Here is a 24539-nt window from a genome sequence, read left to right as displayed (position 1 = left end):
ATGACTTGTCAAAGGTCACACAACTGCTTAATGATTGAACTGCATTTAAAATCAAGCAGTGAGCATAAGACCGTTCAAAAACTTTTAATGGCTCTTCATTGGCTATTGAATAAAGTTCCAAATCTTGCCAATCTTGACTGTTTACCTTTCTCCTAACTTATCCAACCTTCCCCAAGCATTTGTTCCCACTGTCCAGAATGCACTTCCTCTTCCAAAATTTGCTTATTAAAATGCTTATTTATCCTTCAAGGCCCAGCTCTAAGACTCCCTTCGACAGGATGTTTCCCTTGATGCCCTCTTCTCCCCTCCCTCAAAGAATTCTCAGCACATCTCTCAAAGAATTCCATTTGTACCCTGGGCTTGTTACACCCTATTTTATTTTTTATTATTATTTGTCTTATATTTTCCATTATGCTGTAGGAATTCAGCAAGATTACTTGAAGGCAACAATCATGTATTATTTATTTTTGTACTCCTGAGTGACTTAGCACAATGCCTTAATCATTCTTAGTAAACCTTAGTAAAAGAAAGCAAACCAGTAAGGAATTACTTTTTCCTAAAAATGTCCTTGCATTCTTACAACCTCATATCAGGAATAATTCTAATTTTTTCTAGCTCAAATTTATAATATTTTAATAGATTTAAAATGCCTAATATTTTTCTGACCTGAGGAATAAGATAACAATAGTTATCAAATAAATATTGGTCTGAAAACAGAGCATGGAAGAAAAATGTGCAAATCAGTTTTAACTTTGATAACATTCATACACTAAGTCTTTAATCTAACATTTCTTATGTCTTTTATGACAACAAATGCTGAAGTTGCAGCCAGGAAATGATTGCTATAGAAACTTCATATTTAAAGCCATAGTAGAACATCCAACAAGATCAGAGAACAGTTAATTATTAGGTTCATCCACTCTGTGTATACCAAATTCCTACTTAGTGATATTCCTATGTTTTTATAGTAGTGTCACAAGGTTTCCCGAGTAGCTCCAAACAGGAAGCCAGTGATGGCTGAACCTCCCTGACTGTGCTCATCTGGAGCCAACTCGAGCCAGGCACTGAATTCCTGTAGCCTAATTCCGTCCACCTCACTCTCCTGTTTACTTTAGGAGTGGAAGGGAACAAGTATGTGTAAGCACCTACTATGTGCCAGGCACTGTGCAAAGGGCTTTACAAATGTTATCTCATTTGATCCTCACAACAACCATGGGAGGCAAATACTATCATTATGCCCATTTTACAGGAAACAGAGGCAGATAAAAGTTAAGTGATTTGCCCAGGGTCATATGGGCAGTGTCTGGGGCTGACTTTGAACTTAAGTTTTCTGACTTCAGAGTTGGCATTTTATCCACTGCCTCTAGGAACCTTCAGTGTCTTTCTGTTGTCTCCAAGAAAAATATAAACTTGGCTTGGGATTAAGGCTTTCACTATTTGGTTGTAGCCTGTCTTTTCAGGCCCATGGCACTTCTCCTTCACATATGTTTCTGCCAAATTAGACTGTTACGTGTTTGCTGAATTGGACATTCCATCACCTGTCTCTACTCCCTTGCAGTGGATGTTCCCAGTCTGCCTCTTCAGATCTTGAGCTTCCTTCAAGGTTAGGTTCATGTGCCATCTTCACTAGGAAGTCTTCGCTTGTCCCCCTATTTGTTAGTGCTCCCTAACTCCTTACCAAGTCCATCATTAGTCCCCGTAGTCCTTGAGACTGGGGCTGTTTTTCATTGTTGTCTTTGCCCCCCAGAACCCTAGCATGGCTCCTTTAACACAGAAAGCATTTCTTGTTGGATGGAACTGGACTGGTGCAAAGTTGGGGTGGTTTCCACAAATATCATTGTACAAAATATATAATTTTGTGCTATTCATAGATCCTTCTTCATGAAAACAAAGCAATGGAGTGCAATGGCTTGAAAAGAGAAAAGAAAATTGAATGTTACATTATTTCTCCAGAAAAAGGATGTGTGAATTACTGTGGCTTTTATGCTAAACAAACCAAAAAAATCCTGCTGGTAAGGGAAGGCATTATTTTAAAAAATCAGTGACAATTCCCCCCTCTGACTCTATTAGTATAGTATTAAAATGATAAATTTCCTTTGCACACATTTGAGTCAGTAAAACAATCAGTTAAGGAGCTTGCTGCTGCAATTTTAGCCTGCCCTTGTTAATAATTTCAGTATTTTAACATAAATTTTATATTTGTGCATACAAGTTTTCATTGATCATGTATTTCTATTTTACACCTATTACTTCTTAATTTTCTTGGAGGCAGAGAATATGTTCAAATCTTTAAAGTTTATTCTTAATATGTGCATGCATATACATATATATGTATGTATATACATATATTCATATACACACAAATACACAGAATGAAGGGGGAAAGAGACAGAGAGAGACAGAGAGACAGAGGTAGCAGTCTTGGAATCAAGACTTACATTGAAGCCCTGCTCTTTTCACAGTTCACTGGCAGCGTGACCTTGAGTAAGTCACTGTATCGCTAAGTGCCTGAAGCAATTTTGTAAGATTATAAAATGCAAGACACTTGCTATTCTGTAGTGACAGAGAGAGCTTCCTCACTAGAACTTTCTCCACACCAATGATAGGTTTGATCTAAGATAAACCATCCATCCAACCAACCAAAAAAAAATATTGACTCAATACTTAATCCTTGATAAATACTTGATAACTGACTCCTAGGTGCTCAGGAAATAAGAGGGTAAGATAGCAATAATACACGCTTCTCATGTAAAGGTATATTTATGTTTTTTTGAATGGAGAAGTATATAGAAGTAGCTACCTGAGTGGGATAAATGATCAAGGTAACCTGTGGCCTAATAATGCGGCAGCAATAATTATTTCCTGTCATGGTTTTAAATGTTTTAAAATATATTTTACTACCCACAAATGGCATAATTCTCATACTCCAGTGCCTCCTTGTGGTGTGGAGGTCATCCTGGATTGCTAAGAGATGGCCCAGTGGAATACCAGTTCTGGCATCAACATCAATCAATCAACACTGTTAGCAAAATGCCCTGTGAAATTATTATTGCTTCAAACGTCGGCCTGGTCAAAACAAAACAAAAAATGGGGCAGCTAGGTGGCACAGTGGGTAGAGCACTGGTCCTGGATTCAGAAGGACCTGAGTTCAAATTCGGCCTCAGACACATAACACTTACTAGCAAGTCACTTAACCCCATTGCCTAGCCAAAAAACAAAACAAAATGAAACAAAACAAACACGGGCCTGGCAATAGATTGCATGCCTATCACCAAAAGACTAGCCTAGCAAAGCTTTTAGAGCCTCATTATCAAAAGGTTGTCTACTGGGTAATTAACTTATGTTGGCCAAAGCAACTCACACAAACTTACCTAGTAAGATGTTAAGTAGATCATGACCTACATGGTGGTGCCCACAATAACGAGAATAAAAATCCTAGAAACAATGAAGTATCAATAACCAAACTAGACTAGTATGATTTCAAAGGATAAGACAATATCTCATCTGATAATCACTTCTAGTCTGGCAATTTCCTGTACCTGGTTCATGAACTTTATGGAAAACAGACATAAACAATAGAAAGGCTACTTAGGGTTGGCATACGTTCCTGCCAAAGGGAAATTACTTTTTGCCTTTCTAGTCTCCAATGGCAGGTTGGCAAAGAGGATGCTTTTATTTACATCGTGGTTTACACCCTGGTATGGGCTTGGTTGGAGGAAGGGGGTGGGGTTGAAAGCTGTGCTGATGAAAGCATTCTGAGACTCAGGATTGCTTTGATGTTGGACAGCTATTCAGTGGTGGCTATCCTACAGTTTTTAAATTAGGCAAGTTTGCATGTTATTTGGCTACAATGGTCTTTAAAAATAATTTTCTCAATTCCTTTAGTAAGATACAAAGTACTACGCAAACTATGGACCTGAAAAGGCACTGTTGACCTTAATTTTTATACAATTTAACAACCAATCAATCAATAAACATCGAGTACCTACTATGTGTCAGACACTATTCTAAGAGCTGGGGACACGAAAAAAGTCCAAAATAAAACCTTGACTTCAAGGAATTCACAATCTAGTAGATAGTAAACACGTTGTTCTTTTTCTAAATGTAGCCAACAAGTGAATTTTCATCACCCATTTCTAACCAATCCCTGAGATTCATTTAGTGTTCCCTATTGCCCAAAACCATTGGCTTAAGCAAATACTTATATCTCTTATTTTGTCATCTCTCTATTTCTTATTGGTTCCTATTTCATGTCTCTTCCTTATGAAATTCATCACTATACTCACTACTATCTAGTTGTTGATTAGTCATTTACAGTTGTGTCTGACTCTGTGACCCCATTTGAGGTTTTCTTGGCAATACTAGAGTGCTTTGCCATTTCTTTCTCCAGCTCATTTTACAGATGAAGAAACTGAGGCAAACAGGGTTAAGTGACTCGCCTAGGATCACACAGCTACTAAGTTTCTGGGGCCATATTTGAACTCATGAAGATGAGTTTTCATGACTCCAGGCCTGGCACTCTATCCACGGTGCCGCCTATTATCTAACCACAAGAACTCAACTTTGAATAGCTTGTTACAGTTTTATTTTTGTTTTGTTATATGTAATCTCATCTGTTCAGCACAATAACCATAATGAAGTAGGTTGGGAGGTAATATTATTCTAATTTCATAAACAAAGAAACTGAGGCTGAGTCATTGAAGGTCAAATGGTTAGTAGGGTGGTTAAATCAACACTAGAATCTAGTGCTCTTTTAAATGTTCTCTCTTTCTCTCTCTCTCTCTCTCTCTCTCTCTCTCTCTCTCTCTCTAAATGCTTAGATGTAGTATATGATATATGAGTTTAATGTCCAGCAAACCTGGACTAAAACCAAAAAATGCCAACCCAGAAAGACCTGGGTTCAGATTCCTCTTCTTATATATAGTGCCTGCTGTGTTACTCTAGGTAATTAAACCTCTAAACCTCTTTGTACCTCATTTGTACCTGCTGCTTTCTTAGATTTCATCATCTCCAGAAATTCATCTTCCTGCAAGATGGAATCAACTCTTTAACTCACATCTCCTCAATATACCCTTCCCTAGATACCCTCCCTCTCTCTGTTTGGAGAAGGTAGACAGTGAACATGAAAGCCCTCTTCTTTCTTGCATCTTCTATTTAAGGAGTGGGCCAAGGGCACCACCCAGCTATAGGATTTCATCATGACTTGTGTCCACAGGTACCCTCTCTCTTCCACACCTCTTTTCAGCTTTTTTTAATGTGTCACACACCTCATTAGATTGTGAGTTCTTTGAGGGCAGAAATTGCCTTTGCCTTTCTTTGTATTTCTAGTATTTAGCACAGGGCCTGGCATAAAGCAGCTACTTAATAAATGTTAACTGATTGACTCCCTAGGACTTATCTACTAAGTCATAGACTAACACGTAGACTACTGATAGAGTGAGTTCCCACATGCCAGGAATTCTCCACACTGTAGATATAAATCATAGATACCTTCTTGTATAGGATGGATATGTAATTTGAAGGTATATGTTGCATACATATTCACATAATATATGTATATATATATATATACACACATTATGTTATATATAATATGCATTTATGTATGCACACATAATATGTACCTATAGGTGCATCCCATAGTATCTGTGACAAAATTCATAGTTACAGGATTGTTTCATTTTTTTTTAAATCTAGTTTCAGTTGCTTTCTCCAGAATCCTACTTTTGATTCAAACTGTCTATGGTTCTTTGTGTACCCAAAAGGAATGTTGTGGAACATTTAAGGAAAAGCTGTTTCCCTTTTCTGAAGTTTGGAGAATGTGAACAAAATTATTTTTCCAATGTTGAAACAAAGGACCATTCTCTCCAAATTTGAGAACTAAATATTTTCCCTTTTAAGAACTTTAATGAGGTACTTTTAAAATTTGTTATTATTGAATTAGTAATGAATTAGCTAAAATTGAATTAGAAAAATACTTAGCAAAAACTAAGTATTGCATTTAGATTGTGTGTTGTCAAGAGAGTTAATGACAAAATCAAATTTCACTTAAGAATGGTTCATAAATAAAATTAAAAATAAATATCAAAGTCTGAGGCCCTTTCTCTTTATGCCTTAGAAACAACAGCCTACATCAATACAGAACTTTGTGGTTAATAACTGCCCCTTAAGCATTTATGGTTAACAATCCTTTAAAAAACTTTGTTTTACAAATCAGGAGAATAGAATAGCAATTTAGATCAGTCAGCCAGTCAGACAATAAACATCTATTAAGTGCCTGCTATGCATCAGGCACTGTGCGAAGCATTGGAGATGCAAAGAAAGAAAAAAAAATATCTAAAAAACTAAACAAAATAGAAAACAGTCCCTGTTCTCAAGGAACTCAGTCTAGTAGGGGAGTCAACATGTGAACAACTATATACAAATAAGATAGATATAGGATAGATTGGGTAAATCTTGGAGGATTTAGGAGGTCTTAAAAAAAGGCTTGTTGCAGAAGGTAGGTGTTTAGCTGGGGCTTGGAGGAAGCCAGGGAAATCAGGAGGCAGAGATGAGGAAGGAGAAAGTTCTAGACATGGAGGAGATCTTAAGACTCACAGATTAAGAAACACCAGTAAAGCATTTTAAAGAATTATTTTTAAGAAAACTATTATTGTGGTTCTACTTTTATTCATACACATAAATGCATAACTCTTCCCCTTCCCCAGCCATCTATGTTCATATACATCCTTAGTCCATTTCTTTTCCTTTGTCCCTTGCTTACAAAAAAAGGGGGTCCAGACCAAAAGCTAACAAAAATTACTGTGACTTTGTAAATTTGGGGGCACAGAAGTTGAGATACAGAAAAATTATAATTAGGTCAATACAATAGTTTCAATTTTGGCAAACTAATAGTATTCCAGTGTAGTACTGAGGCCACACAAAGTACAGGTAATATTTAAATTAAATCTTACTAGAAGAAAATTTATTTAAGCCAACTTTTTATAAAAATAGATAACAATTTGCAAAAGGTTAATATGCAAGTGATTGCTTCCGATCTCTTTTGAAGGTATGCTCCATTAGGGTAATTTAAAGAAAACACGATCTCGGAAATTTCTATCTTGCATTGTTAAATTTTAAAAAAAATCAAGATAGTTAATTTTTTTTAAAGTTTAATCTTTGGCTAAGGATATCTTATTATCAATTGCTCTTTAAAGTGTAATTAGGCTCCTGGCTGGAGAAGGGGGCATAGTGCTGGTTTTGCATGTGTGGGATCAAAGATAAGGCCCATAAAATACAGTACATTGAGCCCTTCTTTGCAATTTAAAGCCACCAACTGCCAAGTAATTACTGAGCACAGTAATGGTACAACAGAGGAGCAGAGCTAACAATAAGGGCATGTTTATTAGGATTTGCAGTTCAATGTGAATATCTTATAAAGCATGCTCAAATCAGGTGCAAACCTCTGAGGGAGGTATAGATCAACTGAAAGAAGAAATACCAGTGTTGAAACCCTTAAACAATTCCTTGTTTAGAACGCTGATATTACAGCCACAAATGCTGCCTGAATGGCATTTTAAGGATCTGCCCTCTCAATGTCTTTGTTTTTTTGGAAAAAAGAAGCTGAAAAACAGGAAAGGGCACTATGGGGACCCAACTTGCTTATTTTCCACACAGGTTGACAGCTAACAATGGAAGGATTAAGAATAAGTTTCGAAAATTGGTTCCCTTATCTGACATAGAAAGAAATATTTTATGCTGAAAGTTATTCCTCAAAAAAAAGTGATATTAAAAATGTTATGGCAAACCACACATGGACTATGTGGAATCTGATGAGTATACTCTCTTTTGCAAATTGTAAGTACTTAATATATGTTTGTTGAATTGCATTTTAAGATAATTATCAGTTGGGCCATGGGAAAATGGGGGTAAGATAGGGAGGGGATAATTTACATTCTTTAGAATTTGTAACTCTCAGCAGGTAGGTAGAAATAAAATATGCTGTATATAGTCCCTGTCCTCGTAGAGTTTATAGTCTAATAAACTAGTAAATAAATCTCAAATATCATACTTACTGAAGTGTTTTCTGTCAATCTCCATTAAAATAACATCATCAGAATGGAATAGTAGACAGATCCTTGTTTGTAATTTCTTTGTATGCAAAATAAAACACTGTTAATCAATGTTTTTCATCTTTGCATTTCTATTACAGCTAATGCCTCAATGTCAAAGTAGTGATGGGAAGAATCAGGGCATTTTTCCTATTAAGTTATGCCTTTCAATACTTTGTTTTCCTTACTTAGCACACTCCCTTTAAACATCAAAAATATAAGCACAGAAAGAAATTTGGCATTCTAAACTTACTTTAAAGCATGCAGAAAAATTAACAGTTGGATTTCATGTGCTGGATAACCTCACAGTACAAAGACAGAGAGGGAATTGACAGAAACCAAGATAGAGGGGAGCTAGAAAAAACTGGATCCAAACCAGACTGGATCAAACAGAGAGAGGGTTGAATATCTTCTTATATCCAAACAGTAATTAAGTCCTCTCACATAATGCCCTTTTCTTTCCATTTCCAGCTACCATCACCCTAGTTCCACCCTTTATTATTTCACATTAGGATGATCACAGTAGCCTCCTATCATCTCTCATTCTTCATCATCAGATTGTCCCCCTTTTACTTCCCCCTCTATTGCAGTCCTCCCCTTATCAAAAACCTTCAGAAACCAGAGAATATATGCCTCATAGTCCCTTGTACCTCCACTTCACTGTCCATAGGAAAATCTTAGCATTCAAAGAGTTCCACAATCTGGCCCATAAACTGCCTTTTAATCTTAATCTCCCATGACTCCCCTCCTGCTGATCTCTCCTTACTGTCCACTGAACAAACTTTATACATCCCTAACTTTTCTAATGATGTTCCACCAGCAGAGAAACAGCCAAACCCATCTCCTCTGTTAATCTTTCTTGGTTCTTCCAGCCCACTTATGCTTATAACAACCTACAGCACTTGTCTGAATCACTATTTGCCACATACAATGTTATGGCATAGGGAGGAAGCTCTATCAAAGTAGGTCAGCATCTTTTCTTCAATTTCTAGTTTTAAGGAGCTGCCTAAATCACTAAGAAGTTAAGTGACACCCAGAATCACAGAGCCGGAGGTCAGAGGAAGGACTTCAATGCAGGTCTTCCTAGGCCAGGATTCTACGATATCATGTCATGTTCCCTTCTGAGTAAGATGTATTAATTTTCATATATACATATATATATATATGTGTGTGTGTGTGTGTGTGTGTATGTATGTGTATATACATATATGTATGTATGTATGTACATATATATATATATATATGAAATCTATAAATGGATTTGAAGTTCTTTGAGCAAATCATTCTTTTCTGTTTCTTCATATTTTGAAAAACATAGTAAACTAAAAAGAATATTGTCCTTGGAGACAAGAATAACTAGGTTTGAATCCTTCCTTAATTACTTAATAGCTCTGGATTGTGGAGGAATTTGTTTAATTTCTGTCAGCCTTAGTTTCCTCACAAGCAAAACGCAAATAATTACAGAAGCTCTTAGATTTCACAGAGTTGTCCTAAGGCTCACGTTAGAGAAGGTGACAAACCTTAGAGCATTACAGAAATAAGTTATCATCCTTATTATTCTTTACAAGCAAAGTTCAGTCTCTTTCAAATCTATCATTGCTCAGTAAATACCTGACATTTTGGTGAAGTAGCAAATTCTAAAAAATATATATATATATGGCAAGAATCAAACTTCCTCTCTCTCCTAATCCCAACATAACTTTGCTGTTTACCTTTTACTGTCAGTATAAGAGCCAGCTTCAACTAGGCTAACACCAAATACTTTGTCACTGTATGGCTAATTGACTAAAGGCTATCATCAGCAAGGCACCTGTAGCTTCAAATTAAGTTTTTTTTTTTCCAGGGCTTTAATAGCTTTATTGAGTCAAGCAGGTCATTACTTTGTTCTTTCATCACCATAACCCTTGGAGTATTAAGGAAATAAATCCATGACCCTCGATGACAGGTGCTATGCTGGGCATCAGAGCTCCCGAGGAGGCCTCAAATTAAGTTTACTAATCTGACTAAGGGATTCTGACTATTCCACAGATGCTGTTAGTATCAGGGTAGGCTTGGTTGTTCTATTGATTCAATTTAACAAACATTTATTAAACAACTGCTCTTGGTCAGGGCCAGTGAGTAAGAGTGAATAGAAAATAGGCTTTGGAGTCAGGAAAACCTGGATTCAAGTCTTGCCTCTGCCACATACTCACTATGTGACTCTGATTAGGTCACTAAATCTCTCAATGCATTAGGCAACTCTCCAATACTAAAAGGAAGCATGATTGGTATTGGTAGGGAGAGTTCCCTAATCCAGTGAAATCACAGGTCCAATCCAAATACAAATGTTCAAACTGTGGTAGCCTCTGTATTCCTACAATAATGGGATCTTTTATGAAATAGAGAACTTCTAAATATGCAGGTTGCTTGGGGATTCCTCAAAGGTACAGATTGTACTCTATCCTCTTTTTTGTACCCCCAGTGCTTAGCACAGTGCCTGGTACATACTAGACACTTAATAAATATTGATTGCTTGACTAGACAGCTTTCAGGAGATGCATACCAAACTGTGCCTTTCTAGGATCCCCTGGAGCATAAAAATGAAAACAAAAACAGATCATCGTTCTCCTATGATGTATATACTAAGGACTCTATTGCTTTCATGGATGGCACTTGTAAATTTGCGTTTTAATTTAGCTGCACATTAGATTATTTTGTTAGAATGAATCAAAAAGCATTAAGTGCTAACCTTGTACAAAGCATTACACCAAATGCTGAGGACAAAGGCCTGCTCTCAAGGAGGTTACATTCTAATAGCAGGAAAAAATAATATGTAAGAGGAATGGTGACCAGGGAAGGAAATTTCATTCTGAGAAGGCACAGGGATAGTAAATAGAGCAATAAAGATAATCAAATGACATGTTCTTTCCAGAGGAAATGGTAGTATTGATTTGATTACAGTTTGTAGAGCAGAGGAAGAAATGGGGTCTGTACAGGGATAAAAATAGTTGGGATGAAGATGAGTACAAATGGTCCCAGGGTGTTCAAAGCTGAGTGTCTCAGCTCTTTCCCTGGAATGGTCTCTGGAGATCTAGTTTGGAGGGTGGAGTAGCAACAGGAAGGCAGAAAATGACTGGGGTGAAGATCAGGATATACTGTCCCAGCTGAGTATCTTAGCTTCTCCTGGGCATGATTTATGGAAGTCTGGTTTACAGGGTAGAACAGGGGTATTAACAGGGCAGAAGCAGAATAGCAGGGGTTGCATTTTTTTAAACTTTTCTTTAGCTATCACATATGCATACTTGAATGCAAATTCTTAGGTATCACCTATGTAACAGTCAATCATTTTCACGTCGTTCAACAGCCCTCTTAAGTGATGTCATATATATCCCCTTCAGCTTTGATATTGAGGGTCAATTCCTATAGCAAGTCACTGGGGGCGATTTAGCAGAAATCATAGCTATTCACATTTTCTAGAAGGAAGAATATTTGTACATATACACATATACATGTGTACACACATACACACGTGTATATAAATATACATACATACATATGTGTGTATGTGTGTATATATAAATACACACACACACATATATATATTTACGTGTTTTTATATATCTATATAGTTTCAAATCATGGCATTAAAAAGGGGGGAAATAGTCCTTGACTAGTATGGTTCCTTATTGGTTCAGTTGTTTTTCAGTTGCCAGCCAGCTGCTCTGTAAACTTACTGGTTAACTTATAGACTGCTTTATCTTGCCTAAAAGTTATGCTTTATTACATTATTTCAATGTTTTATATCTCTCTTTTCCTAATTAAGTCCATTAAAAAATTTAGCTAGGTTGTAGTGAAGGGAACAAAAAGAAATCAGGTAAGTATAAACATAACAAGTAATAACAAAAGTCCTTCAGAATATCCTAAACCTGTGATTTTTGTAAGCTATGCTGTAGTTGAGGTAGTGGTTTATTTATTCAGTTGCCACCAGAAAAAAAATGTACTCTACAAGTCTACTACTATTCATTAGGAGTACGAGAGCCAATATTAAAAACTAAATACCTTTGTTTCTGGGTCAGAAAAAAAGTTGGAATAAATAATGGAGATGTGGAGACAGTCTAAAAACTTAAAGATAAAAGATGCAGAAATAGGAGCAGACTGGGAGCCAAACTGAGGGAAGTAGCACCAATACACATAAAGTAGGTACCCTACAGAAAAGTGCCCCCAAATCCTTTAAGTGCATATTAAAATCATATTGGAAAGATGTTAAGTTGCATAGCTATAACACAATAGCAGCTATGTGGTGCAGTGGATTAAGTGCTGGGCCTGGAGTCAGGGAGACTCATTTTCCTGAGTTCAAATCTGGCCTCAGACACTTTCTAGATGTGTGACCCTGGGCAAGTCACTTAGCACTGTTTGCCTCAGTTTCCTCATCTATAAAATGAGCTGGAGAAGGAAATGGCAAACCACTCCAGTATCTTTGCCAAAAAAACCCAAATGTGGTCACAAAGAGTTGGACATGTCTGAAATGACAACAACTTTTGTTTTAATTCCTAGATAGTCGTAGATTTGATTCCCTAAGGAGATCAGTTTGGTAATTTAACTAGATAATCTAAAAGCCAACATAAGCATTGAGCACCCAGTTACTACAGTACTCCCTCTGTTTACACAGAGTCTTGGGCAGCCCTTATGAGGTAAAGAGGTAATCTGAAATCCTCCAGAGTTTTCTGGGTTTTGGGTGCTTTGTACTGTTTTCTGGAGTTTAAATCTGTAATCAGTAGTCTTAACTAGACTATTTAAGCAAATTAGTCAAGAGCTGTTGCATTCAATTTTTCTACTAAAAATATTGAATTATTATAGTAAAAGACTAAGTCCCAGAATCTCAGAACTCTAGCACTGTAAGGCACCTCAGTGGTCATCTAATCCAAGCTCTATCTTAAAGAAAGGCCTCTTATGATCCATCAGACAGTTGGTTATCCAACCTCTGCTTAAAGACCTTTAATGAGGGGAAACCTATTGTATCACTTACCGAGACAGTATTTCCCATTTTTGGACTGCTCTAATTATTGGAATTTTTCCTGACATCAAGCCTAAATTTTGCCTCTATGCAACTTTTAGTCATTGCTCCTTGTTCCTGCCTTTGAGAATCAAAGCAAATCTAAGCTTGCTTCCACATGAACCCTTCTATATTCTTTGGAGCTTTGAGTGACATAAAAACAAATGTTCCTTAGATTTAGATGCTTTGGGATACACAGATACAAACATATAAATGTACATATTTATTACAGAAGGCAGACATTTCCTAAATTATTAGACATTGTATTATCTATAGGGGAAACTCCACTGTGGTGTATTTCTTTGGTAATTACTAGTAGTCAACATGAGGAATTCCTATATTCGTGAACAGTGTCTGGTAGAAACATTCAGAGGGGCTCATATCTCACATTTATCTTGGGCTGCCCTTGTTCCATACCCCACAATTAGTATGTGCTACTCAAGTTGTATGCAGCTAAATGGTAGGTGTGGATGCTGGACCGGCCATGCCCCTGTGAAAATGAGGTATATGCAATAATTTTTATTATTTCCTGTCCTTGAATGATTACAAAGTTAATAGTGGCTGTCATTTTAAAAGCTGAAAGACAGCAATTTATATGACCTTTTTAACCAGAAGAAAAATCATAATGCTTATTCAGTACTATACATTTTCTGGCACCACATTTTCCTTAATAAGAGAAGTTGGATTTCCTGTCCTTGAAGTTTTCATTGACCTCTAAATTTCATGTTATATGTTAATGAAGTATAAAAACAAAGTTCTTGAACAAAGATGAATTAGTCAGGTCTCCCTGAAGCACCACAAATCCTACACAATCTGAGGATGACGTGGCAATATCAGTATGATCCTTTATAGAAATTTTGGTCTAATGCCAAACTGCCTAATAATTACTTTTTTGAATATATATTTTGATGTTTGCATTGCTTGTATTTTCAATATGCATTACCAGTGTCAAATAGAAGAATAGAGGATGCTTTTAATTTTGTAAATTATCATGTACCTTAGTAACTATTAAAAACAGATTTATAGCAATATTTGTGGATTTCATTCTTCTCATAAGATGCTGTGATTTTTCTTCTCTCTCCATCATGTTCTGTGTTCAGCATTCTTTCTCTTTGTTCCCATCACCTTTGTTATAAAACAACATTTCCTCATAACACCCATTACGTGTTCTTCTGACAGATAGGATTACATTGAAGGAAGGACATTCTCTAACTTTTTTTTGGGGGGGGAGTACATACTGCTGTAACGTGCCCTAATTTTGTATTATATCAATAAGATCCAGTATCAACTTACTGAATGGGCTTCTCATTCAATCACCTAACCCACTGTGACTAAGCTAGCTCTCAAGTAACTGGTTTCTATAGAGACAGAACTGCTAGTCCATTGTCCAGCATGCATTTCCTTATAACATACATAGTAAAGTACAACCACACATTTAGCTCTACCACAGTAAATCCAAGATCAGTTAAATCAAGCTTGCTACTAAGACACCTGAGCCCTTTTCCAAGACCTCCCAAATCACTGAGAGGATGAAGGGAATTCTAATAAACCACTTAACTTCCAGGTCAGGCCAGCGTACCCATTATTAACTCCTGGAAGGGATTTTTTGAGAAAAAAAAATTTCCATGTCATGTTTATAACAGGCTTATTGAACAGAAGCTCGCTTAAAAGTCTTGCTAACTCTAAGATTTTCTGATGAACTAGACACTAGTCAGCAGTTTATGACATATTTCAAGCTATGATCAATGTCCTCAAGAATCTGTCAGCACTTTCTTGGCCTCCTACTTCCATCCAAAATATACAGAAGAGTACAGGTATTGAAGACCCAAGAAGCCAACAACCCTGCATTATAAAATCAAATATGGTGATAAAGTTAACAAGTTTATTTTGTCTAAAACAAGATATACACATTTTAAATGGTTAAAAAAAAGCTGAAGGAAATATCTTCCTTGATATTCTAGATTAGTTTTCCTTAAACATTTGGGTTTAGTGAGGAAAAAGTTCATGTGGACCACTTACCCTATCTGCTCTAACCTGTCACTAAATAAAACAGCAAGATTGGGGTAGGGGTTGTTTTTGCTTGACAAAAAAAAAAGCTTTGAATGAACTTGCACTTTTAAGTGTTTATTTTTGTGCTTTTTAGGGATAGATGCTTTCAATTCCAGACTACACAAAAATCATGACATTTCTTAAACATTTCCACTGTATGGCTCAAGAAATGGAAGCTTGTGGACAGTAGGTACCTAATGCCACCGTAATTCATTCATTATCAGACCCAGGATTACCTTCTTGGTTCTAATTCCCTGAAAAAAGTTGTTGTTTTTTTTTAAATGAAAGACTTTCTCTTAAAATGATTGCAGATGTTTTGTATAGTTCCTTTAAAAACACTTCCATTGTGATAAATGTTTATGAAACCACTGATATATACCTATCCCAATGAAAAATTCCAAATCCTTGTCTCAAATTACTATCTGTAGTTAATTTTGCCACTTGGATACCAAGATTAATCCTCAGTTCAAAGGAGCTGCAAACTGGCACATTTATTCCTCAGTACTCACCCTTCCATATCTGTTAGCATAGGACCCAGTAAGCAAGGAATGGAAAACAATGATTGTTTCATCCAAATCCCAGATGAATACTCTCTGCAAAAACAGAACCAAAGCAATGTGTCTTTGTACCAATTACAGAAGTGTATGACTCAAATTAACACTGATATGAAAAATTATATTGAAATGCCTGATATCCTGAAAACATAATTTTTTTCAGTATTCTTACAAGAGAAATCAACAAGCAGTGCCAGATATAGCTTCTAGATACCCATTAGCCATAAACTTAATGACCAAAAAGCTAAAAATTATATTAGCATCATAAATTTATACATAGGGGAGAGTGCTAGGTAGCAATATGTACACAATTATTTATTTGTCCATCTGTTGAATAGGTGCAATCTCAATCTTAGTCCTGGAATGAAGAGGCAGGACTGTTCTATCCTTTGCTCCAATAAAGACAGAGTTTGATTAAAAAGTAGGCTATCAGTTTCTCTTTTGTTCCTCATATTTCTTCTCATTAAAAAATATTGAAAAGAAATAAATTAGCATCCAATCCCTACCCTTTTTTTAAAAGCTAAGTTTTAGTAGCTATATAACTTGAAGGTCCTCATTTTATATCAGATCCTTACCTAGCATGATGTAAGAGTTGCTAACAAGAAATAACAATTTGCCCTTGTTGGATTTTAAAGCCTTCAAAAGTGGAGTTTTTAGTAAATTATTTAGAAATTAAAAAAAAAATCTTGCATAAATTCTATCTCATTCCCTACATACCAAGGTTGAATTTGGTGAAAGGAACTGTAATAATTATGATGAGGACCCCATGGAATTTAGTGCTTTCTTATTTCTATCCTCTCCTTGCTGCTCCCCCTCCCCAACCACCACTACCCCCATACAAAAAGATTAGCAAACTAAAATGTTTTCCGTTGGACTTCAGGTTGGCAATAAAATTTTATTGTAGTAGACTCAGAGCTATGAAATCTTGTCCTCTTTAAGGTCTTCTGCTTTTAAAATAAACATGTTAATGATGTGTCTTAATACAGAACTACTCTCTACTCTTCATATAAAGAATTTGTAAAATAATTTTTGATGGTATTGTGATAATTTCCAGAATTCCTGCTGTTTAATAGGAAATTAGAGGAAAGGTGGAATTTTATGAATAAAATTGGCTTTACAAGCAAGATTTAGATAATTTGCTATCATACTGTGGGGGAAAATGAAATATCAGTAAGACAATTGTTTTACTCTGTTATTTCTCTGACAAATAAAGCAGTAAAAATTATTCTGTGCTCTACCTATGCAAATACACCTAGGACCACCATATAGCTGTTTCTTTTGGGCCCGGGCACATAACATACCTCAAGGTCAGAATCTGGTGGTGGTGAAGGGTTATTGTTTCTTCGGCCCCGCCCACGTGATTTCCCATCTGAACCACGGCGCAATCGATCTGAATCTGAATCTTTAATAGGTGTTGAAGGACTGTGGATTGTACTGTACTCTGCTGAAATACACAAATGACTTTCACCTTTTAGTTTTACTATGGTACCAGTTATTTTAATTCAAAGGGAACTTTTTAAATAACTACTTACACTTTGTTTAACCTCAATTCTGGATTAACTCTAATGATATAGGTAATATCTTTTAGAAGGCAATCACTTTGCAAAAATGTTAGATAGGATCATAGGCTTTTTTTTTAAAGGACAAAACACATCAACATCAGACAATACCACCTTAATTTGAAATTGAACAAAATAAGTTGTATTCTAACTTAATATTTGGTTTTTCACATCTGTGGTTCTGTGGGATACAACTCAACGTCACAGAGTAGCAAAAATACTTTGTCAGCTTCCTCATAAATTCTCCAAAGGGTATCTAAATGAATAGTGCTTGACTAAGTCAAGAAAATCATTAATCTGTCATAGTAGTTGTTCTTACAGCTGCCTAACAGCCCAGAGAAGCCCTTTTGGTTCATGGAAAGTGATGAACAAGAAAGCAGACTCTGGGTTGAAGGTAGGAGTATGGTAGTATATAGAACTGCCTCTCTACTGTTAGCCTAGGGAAAGCACTTAACCAGGCCTATATGACTCAGGTAATATGAGATGAGTCTTAAGTGTAGGACTGTTTTCCTCATGCATGAGGTTTCAGAATATAATATATACTTTCTTTCCTTACACAAATCCAAAGGACTTCCTCCATAGATTTGTGACACTCTGCTTTTCACTTATGAGAAATTACTTGAATATTAAAAAAATAATACATTAGGATTAATTACTGATATTCTATTAGTTTATTCAATTGGAGAGAACATGTATTCTATGATACCATTAATAAGTTAAGAAACTCTATATAAAACTGGTTTTCTACTCTTAAGTATATATTGCACAATTCATTTCTCCAATATTTTTTTCAAACAATACATTAGCTTTCACAAAATGCTAGGTTTTATAGAAGATAACTACTACCATTAAAATAAGTACTTGCTTCAAACTCTTAATAATTTATTTTTAATGAATAAATGAATGAACAATATTGAGTGAAATTAAATATATTTTTAAAAGGGGGAGTGAGGGATATCACCCCTAGTTAAATATGCTTTTTTTTTTCTCCACTGAAGGATAAAGCCATAAATAAGCATGCAATGCTTATTAAAAGAAATTTATAAACAACTTTCTTTAAGCAAGGCCATAAACCTGAATTTTGAACATATATATATGTGTAGTAACATGATTTACATTTGAAACCTGAATACATATTTCTGCTATATTTTCTATCATATCACATTTGAAAAATGCTCATTCCTTGAATAAATTAATCACACCAACAACGTTAAAATTTCTAATTGTATAATTTGCTTTCCTTTGTTCTCATTCTCAGTCTGTTTCTTATATTCACTAAAAAAACGTCAATCCTTGTTAGTAAAAACAAAATGAAGGATGGGGAAAAAGTTCAACAAAAACAACTGGCTATTCTTTAGGAAACTGAGGAGTCTCATAGGTAAAATTCTGCCTTCCAGTGTATTTTCTTGTTTAGCTTTCAATATTAAAAAGAAATAGGGCTTCAACCAATTGTCTTTGGAAATCATTTTTTAAAATTTAATCTCTTTCATCAAGTCGAAATGTTTCTGTTTCAGAATTTTTCCTACTTGTTATGTATCTCGGCATTAATATACGTGTGTGTGTGTGTGTGTGCATGTGTGTGTATTATCTGTAGTGTTATACTCTTCAAATATTTAATAAGAGATGGCAAGCATCTTCCCTTATTTATATCATTGCTTAGCTTAACTAAATTACATAGCACTTACTGAGTTCTTTTTAATCTTTCTGCAAACTTTTTTTTCCTGTGATCTTACAATCAGTTCATTTTTCATCTCTGGACATCCTGCAGAGTCTATGCCTATTTTTTTTTCAGAATTGTGTCAGAGTGAAATAATACACCCCTTCATGCTTTAGCTTTAAATTCTAGGAACTCAGGTCTTATAAAATTGATTATTTTATCTCCTTTTAAAAATACAGTTAACACTGTTACAAAACTAGCAACACACACGTATAACACATAAAGAACCTGTGATTTTGTATACACATACAAAGATAAAATAAAAGAGGCAAAATGTATTAATTTTTTTTCCTGTTAAATCAGGAAATATAGTGTGGTAGAATAGGTAGAAAGCTGGTTTTGGAGTCAGGAAGGTTTTGTTTCAGATCCTGCTTCTGATGCATGCTAGCTGTATTACCACAAGCAAATCAATTAGTGTCTCACTGGAGCAATTCTCTAAAACCATATACATCACAGATAAGTTGCTGACCTGAATCAATGGAGACAGTTTCTGCACCAGAAATTACCTGCCTTGATGAAAGTACAGGTCTTGACCTCTCCCTACCCTATCCCTATTCCCCCCAAATCATAAGAGTCAGTATGGTATGCTGAAAAGAGAATGTCCCTAGAAGAAGCAGATGTGGGCTCTGGTCCTGATTTTGCCACTGCGTGCCCTTCAAAAAGCTCTTGAATTTCTTTAGGTCTCAGTTTCTTCTTGTATAAAACGAAGAGCTGTATGAGATCATCTCTAAGGTCTTTTCCAACCCTAAATTATTTGCTTTTATAGTGACAGAAATTGTCAAAGAATTATGCAGTTTTAGAGTTGGAAGTAATCTTAAGAGTTACTTCATCCAACCCCCTACCTGATGTATGTCATAATAACGTGGTTAATTTTCCCCTCCTTTCAAGAAACACATGTTCTCTGGACAGAGATGCCACTCATCTCCTAGTCTGTTCGTAAGCTGAGTGTAAGTCTAAACATATAGATGTCTTTCTGTTGAAAGTCTCAATCCACGTGTCAGAGAGTCAGAATAACAATGGATATTTGAAAGATATTCAACGAATCTGTACAAGCTGAAAGCAGATTATGTCTTTTTTTCCCCTCCCTGTTTCCATGGGAAGAGCAAAACCTTTTACCCTCACAATTTCTCTAAATGAAATGGTATGAAACACAGGGTTGCTTCCTACCTTTGGGGAGACAAGTTTTAAGGTACTTCAGGCTATCTGAGCCAATTACTTCTTCAGTTATTCAGCTCTCCTCTCCCAGACACAACAATGATTCCAAATCAAGATAAAATGCCTGCTCAGAGACTTGAATGTTTCTCTACCAAGTGACTTTTCATTCCTGACCTCAGTTCTTGCTTCTGTGGAAATATTTCCTCTTCAGCCAGCACAACCTTTTCTCTCATATTTACATTGTTGTTTTTCTTCAGGCTGTCTTTATAGATACCTGAAATAGTTTCCAGGATCTCTTCCAACCATATTCCTTCCATCATCAATAGCAGAACAGAAGTACTACCTTCAGGAAAAACCTATCCAGCTCTAATCCTTCACTAATTTATTTGTACCATTATACAATGTTACCTGTTCCTACTAAATAGTATATTACATGTAATAGTATCTTCAATGGTCTCTCCCACTGAGACTATAGATGTTGTTACCTTATCTTTAAGAGAGGCTATAGAATCTTGAATATAGTTTAGCTGCCAGTCTATGAGGAGTCACCTGTGACGGGACTATTTTCCTGTCATGACTGAGGAGAGAGTGAATGAGGTACACACACACACACTGTTGGGAGGGGGAGGAGGAAAGGATGAAGAGGACTTTTTTTTTAAGAGAAGGGTTTTAATTTTTGTTATTCAAAGAAGAGGAGAAAATTTTTGAGAACATATTTACCTGGTATCTTAAGATAACTGAATAATGGGACCACATAACATAAGGGAAAAGAAATCAAGTGTTGTAGTAACAGGGGCCTTCATCTGTCATATTTTTCACAATTTAATATTGTAAATAATAATTTCTGTCTGGCATTATTGTGTATCTTGTTAATGAGTTGCATGGACAGTAATTTTAACATTTATTTAAAGAATGAAGGTTGAAACAGAGAGACAGAGACAGAAACAGAGAGACAGTGTGTATGTGTGCACATGTACTGGTCCTCACAAGAAAAAAAAACCCAACAACAGTATAACTTAAAAAGTCTTTTCCTCCTCCAACTCCTACATTGAAATATCTTCACATGGACTAAACTACCATCCTAACCATGTCTCAGATTGTTTCTTTCTCTTAGAAATATAAATCAGTTAAGTTAAACAAACTCTTATAAATACAAATCAATTAAGTTAAACAAACACTTAATGAATGAACTATGTACAAGTTGCTGTGTTTGGTGTTGGGATGTAAGATAAAAAAAGAATAAAAGACCCAGTCTCTGCTTTCACAGATATTAGAGGTTACATGGGATGATAAGAGCTATGTCTAGACAAGTGTTATATAAAATGACATAAAACATAATAGGGAAGAAAACATTTTCATTTTGGGTGGAGAGGAGGCTTCAGGGAAGAGATAACAATTGAGCTGAGCTTGACAGCGAGAATAATTTTAATAGTATAGGTGAGAAGATTGTGGTAAACACACAGCATTTGAATTCAGAGGGCCTGGTTCTGATCCTGTCTCCATCACTTACTGTGTGGCTTTGGATACATACTTTTACCTCTATGTACCTTAGTTTCCTTATCTAGAAAATGAGAGAAGGACTTCTGGGATCCAGTTTCAGCTTATTGTATGAGCTTCTAAGGAGGTAGTCCATTTCAGGCAGAAGGAATAGTTTGAGTTAGAAGGAGGGAGGTGGCCCTGTCCATTTTGACTGAAATTTAGAATATTTCAGGGGAAAGGATTATAAAATAAGGGTATAAAGGTAAGTTGAAAGTAGATTGTCAAAAATTCTCAATATATTTATTCTATTGACCAGTAATTTTTTTTTTTGCTAGGCAATAGAGTTAAGTGACTTGCCCAGGGTCATATAGCTAGTAAGTGTTAAGTGTCTGAGGTCAGATTTGAACTCAGGCCCTCTTGACTCCAAGGCCATTTGACCAGTAATTTCTTCAGTGTGGTGCATATTACCCATGGAATGATCAAGATGGTCCTTTGAGATGTGGAACTTTTTCTATTTATTTTTATCTAAGAAGATAAAGAAATTATTCTTTAATAGTATTTAATATACACATTATTAAAAGTAATAATTTCATTCAATGGTCATATGTAATATATGGCACATTAGTATGTAAGGCCTCTTAAGAGAACAGTGTGAATTTCACAACATGGAAGGGTTCAAAATGCCACCCTCATTTGCTTGTTCACTTGTGACATACTTCAATTTATGTGTCCTAGATTAAATGATTATATGCGTTATATTATCTAATTTTATTTAAACCAGGGGATCTTAACCTTAAGATTCACAACAGGTCTCTAAAGAGATTCTAGGGGGTCCATGAAATTGGATGGGAAAATTATGACTTTATTTTCATTAATTTCTAACTGAAATTTAGCATTTCTTTCCATTTTTTAAAAACATTGTTCTGAGGAGCAGTCTATAGGCTTTGCCAGAGTGACTAAGGGATCTAGAGTACACAAAAAAAGACTAAGAACCCCTTATAAAATGCCCTCAGAAATTGAACAAGTAGTTTACAAAGAAAAAATGGATTGAAGACAACACTAATAACTTAGGCACAAGTAAATAAAAAAATGATAGATCTAACTTCTCTATTCCTATAGAACCCTTTATCATCCACATCGTGAGGAAAATGCAATGATGATCTAATTGCATCTGACAAGAACTTGGCTAAAAATAATGAAATGACCAAGAGTATTTAAAATATAGATTCACACCCTCTGTCATGAACAATGAACTTCATACTAAGTGTATACTGTGTCTTGAGATAACAGCTAATGATAGTATGACATCATTATGGTTAATAAGACTTTTAAAATTTAGCTTTTGTTGCTGAAAACAATATGTGTCACTTATAAAAACTCTCACATCTACATACTTCACCTTGGAAATAGAGTTTTCTAACCTGTTTTAAATTTTTAAAAACAAAGAATTTCAGTGGGTTTTGAACACATTACTTACAAATATACAAACACAATACCTTATGATTAGTTTGTAAGAACAACTGATGTATATAAAGAAGATGAAAATTTACTAGCTAATTTTCCATAAAATTTTTTTATATAATTTCTAGATGCAATTGAAAGATTAATGTAATGGAAACGTAAGCAGGACTGAATGCTTAGAGTATCATTGCTCTAGACAATATGGAGTCATTGAATATTTTTGAACAGGGTGGTGATATGGTCAGACCCATTCAGTGAGATGATAATAATTTCATACATTTATATTGACCGAGATTGGGCAAATTACTGTAGGCAGGTAAAAATGCACAGAATACATAATAAGGAATATTCATAAGTATTATGGTTTTTCAATGCCAGAAAAGTCCATTTTCCATAGAATGTATTTTATTTGTGTTATAAATCATCTCACTTGTGAGTGTGAAGGCTCACAGCCTGTAGTGGACAACAATATTTTCCAGTCTTGGAAACAAAGACCTTCTGTACATCTGTGGGGCAGCTAGTAGATGCTTACTAGATATCTCTTGATGTATTACAGTAAACTATCAATTATCCATAAGCAAAAAATGCATTAGGTGTGTTATTTGTGGTAATTTAGTTGAATCCCATGTTGGCTTACCCTAACAAGTTCATGGCTGGGATCTTCCATCAATAGCATGTGGCTCAGTGAATGTACACCCATTTTTCTATAGCCTGAGCAAAACACAATTAGGCTGAGACATGTACTTTTGGGGAAAATCATAAAATGCATCCCAAAGATAAATAGATTTGATTTTTAGTTTACATGCTGTTTTGAATTTTCTAAAGTAAGTATAGATATACCTTCTATTACCATGGATAATGAAATGTTGATTATACGTACTTGCCTGTTACCTATTTTAGACTGTAAATTCCTACAGGGTGGGACTATGTTTATTTCTCTTCGTATAGCACCATACCCATCTGGGAATTCAAATACATTTTGATGACAACTCAAAATTAGAAAAACATGTAAAAATGGAGACAGGAGACAAGTGACTAAACACTATTAAACATAATATTTAAACACAATTTAAATGTAAGTCTTGGTCATTATTTGGTTATAAACTGTCTAGAGAAATTTGTTTGCACAGCAAAGGTCCCTGGATCAGATGAACAGAAATCTACTAAAGATGTCTTAAAATTCATCTACCCCTACTCAAAGAAACTGAGGCCAAGGCTTTTCATAGAACTTTTCCTATCTCTACACAAGCCATCTCCCACCCCTTTGGATGATTTCCTCACCCTCATACATCTTACAGCATTGATCTAGGATCCTCTTTTACTACTTTCTATTTTATGCCGTACTTAATTGCACATGTATCTTATTTCTCTTATTAGTTTGTAATCACCTGCTCTTGACTCATCCTAGGTCACATAGCGAATCATAGGAGATCCAGAACTAGA

The 24539-nt window shown here is 35.4% G+C and overlaps 1 protein-coding gene across 7 annotated transcripts in view; it reads right to left on the bottom strand.

Moving 5' to 3' along the window:
* Positions 1-24539, bottom strand: part of EYA1 (EYA transcriptional coactivator and phosphatase 1) — a 162992-nt gene that overhangs the window by 56097 nt on the left and 82356 nt on the right. For 4 of the 7 annotated variants that reach the window (XM_021002139.2, XM_021002143.2, XM_021002147.2 and 1 more), the window contains 2 exons: positions 17027-17166; positions 15681-15764 (listed from right to left, as the gene is read on the bottom strand). In XM_021002139.2, the coding sequence (XP_020857798.1) occupies positions 15681-15764; positions 17027-17166 (224 nt within the window). Of the gene's footprint in view, positions 1-15680; positions 15765-17026; positions 17170-24539 lie in introns of all 7 variants that reach the window. The other 3 variants (XM_021002151.2, XM_021002142.2, XM_021002140.2) reach the window with 1 other exon arrangement.

Source organism: Phascolarctos cinereus, unplaced genomic scaffold, assembly GCF_003287225.1.
Source record: "Phascolarctos cinereus isolate Bilbo 61053 unplaced genomic scaffold, phaCin_HiC Scaffold_4;HRSCAF=312, whole genome shotgun sequence".
NCBI lineage: Eukaryota > Metazoa > Chordata > Mammalia > Diprotodontia > Phascolarctidae > Phascolarctos > Phascolarctos cinereus.
This window is presented reverse-complemented; position numbering and strand designations above follow the sequence as displayed.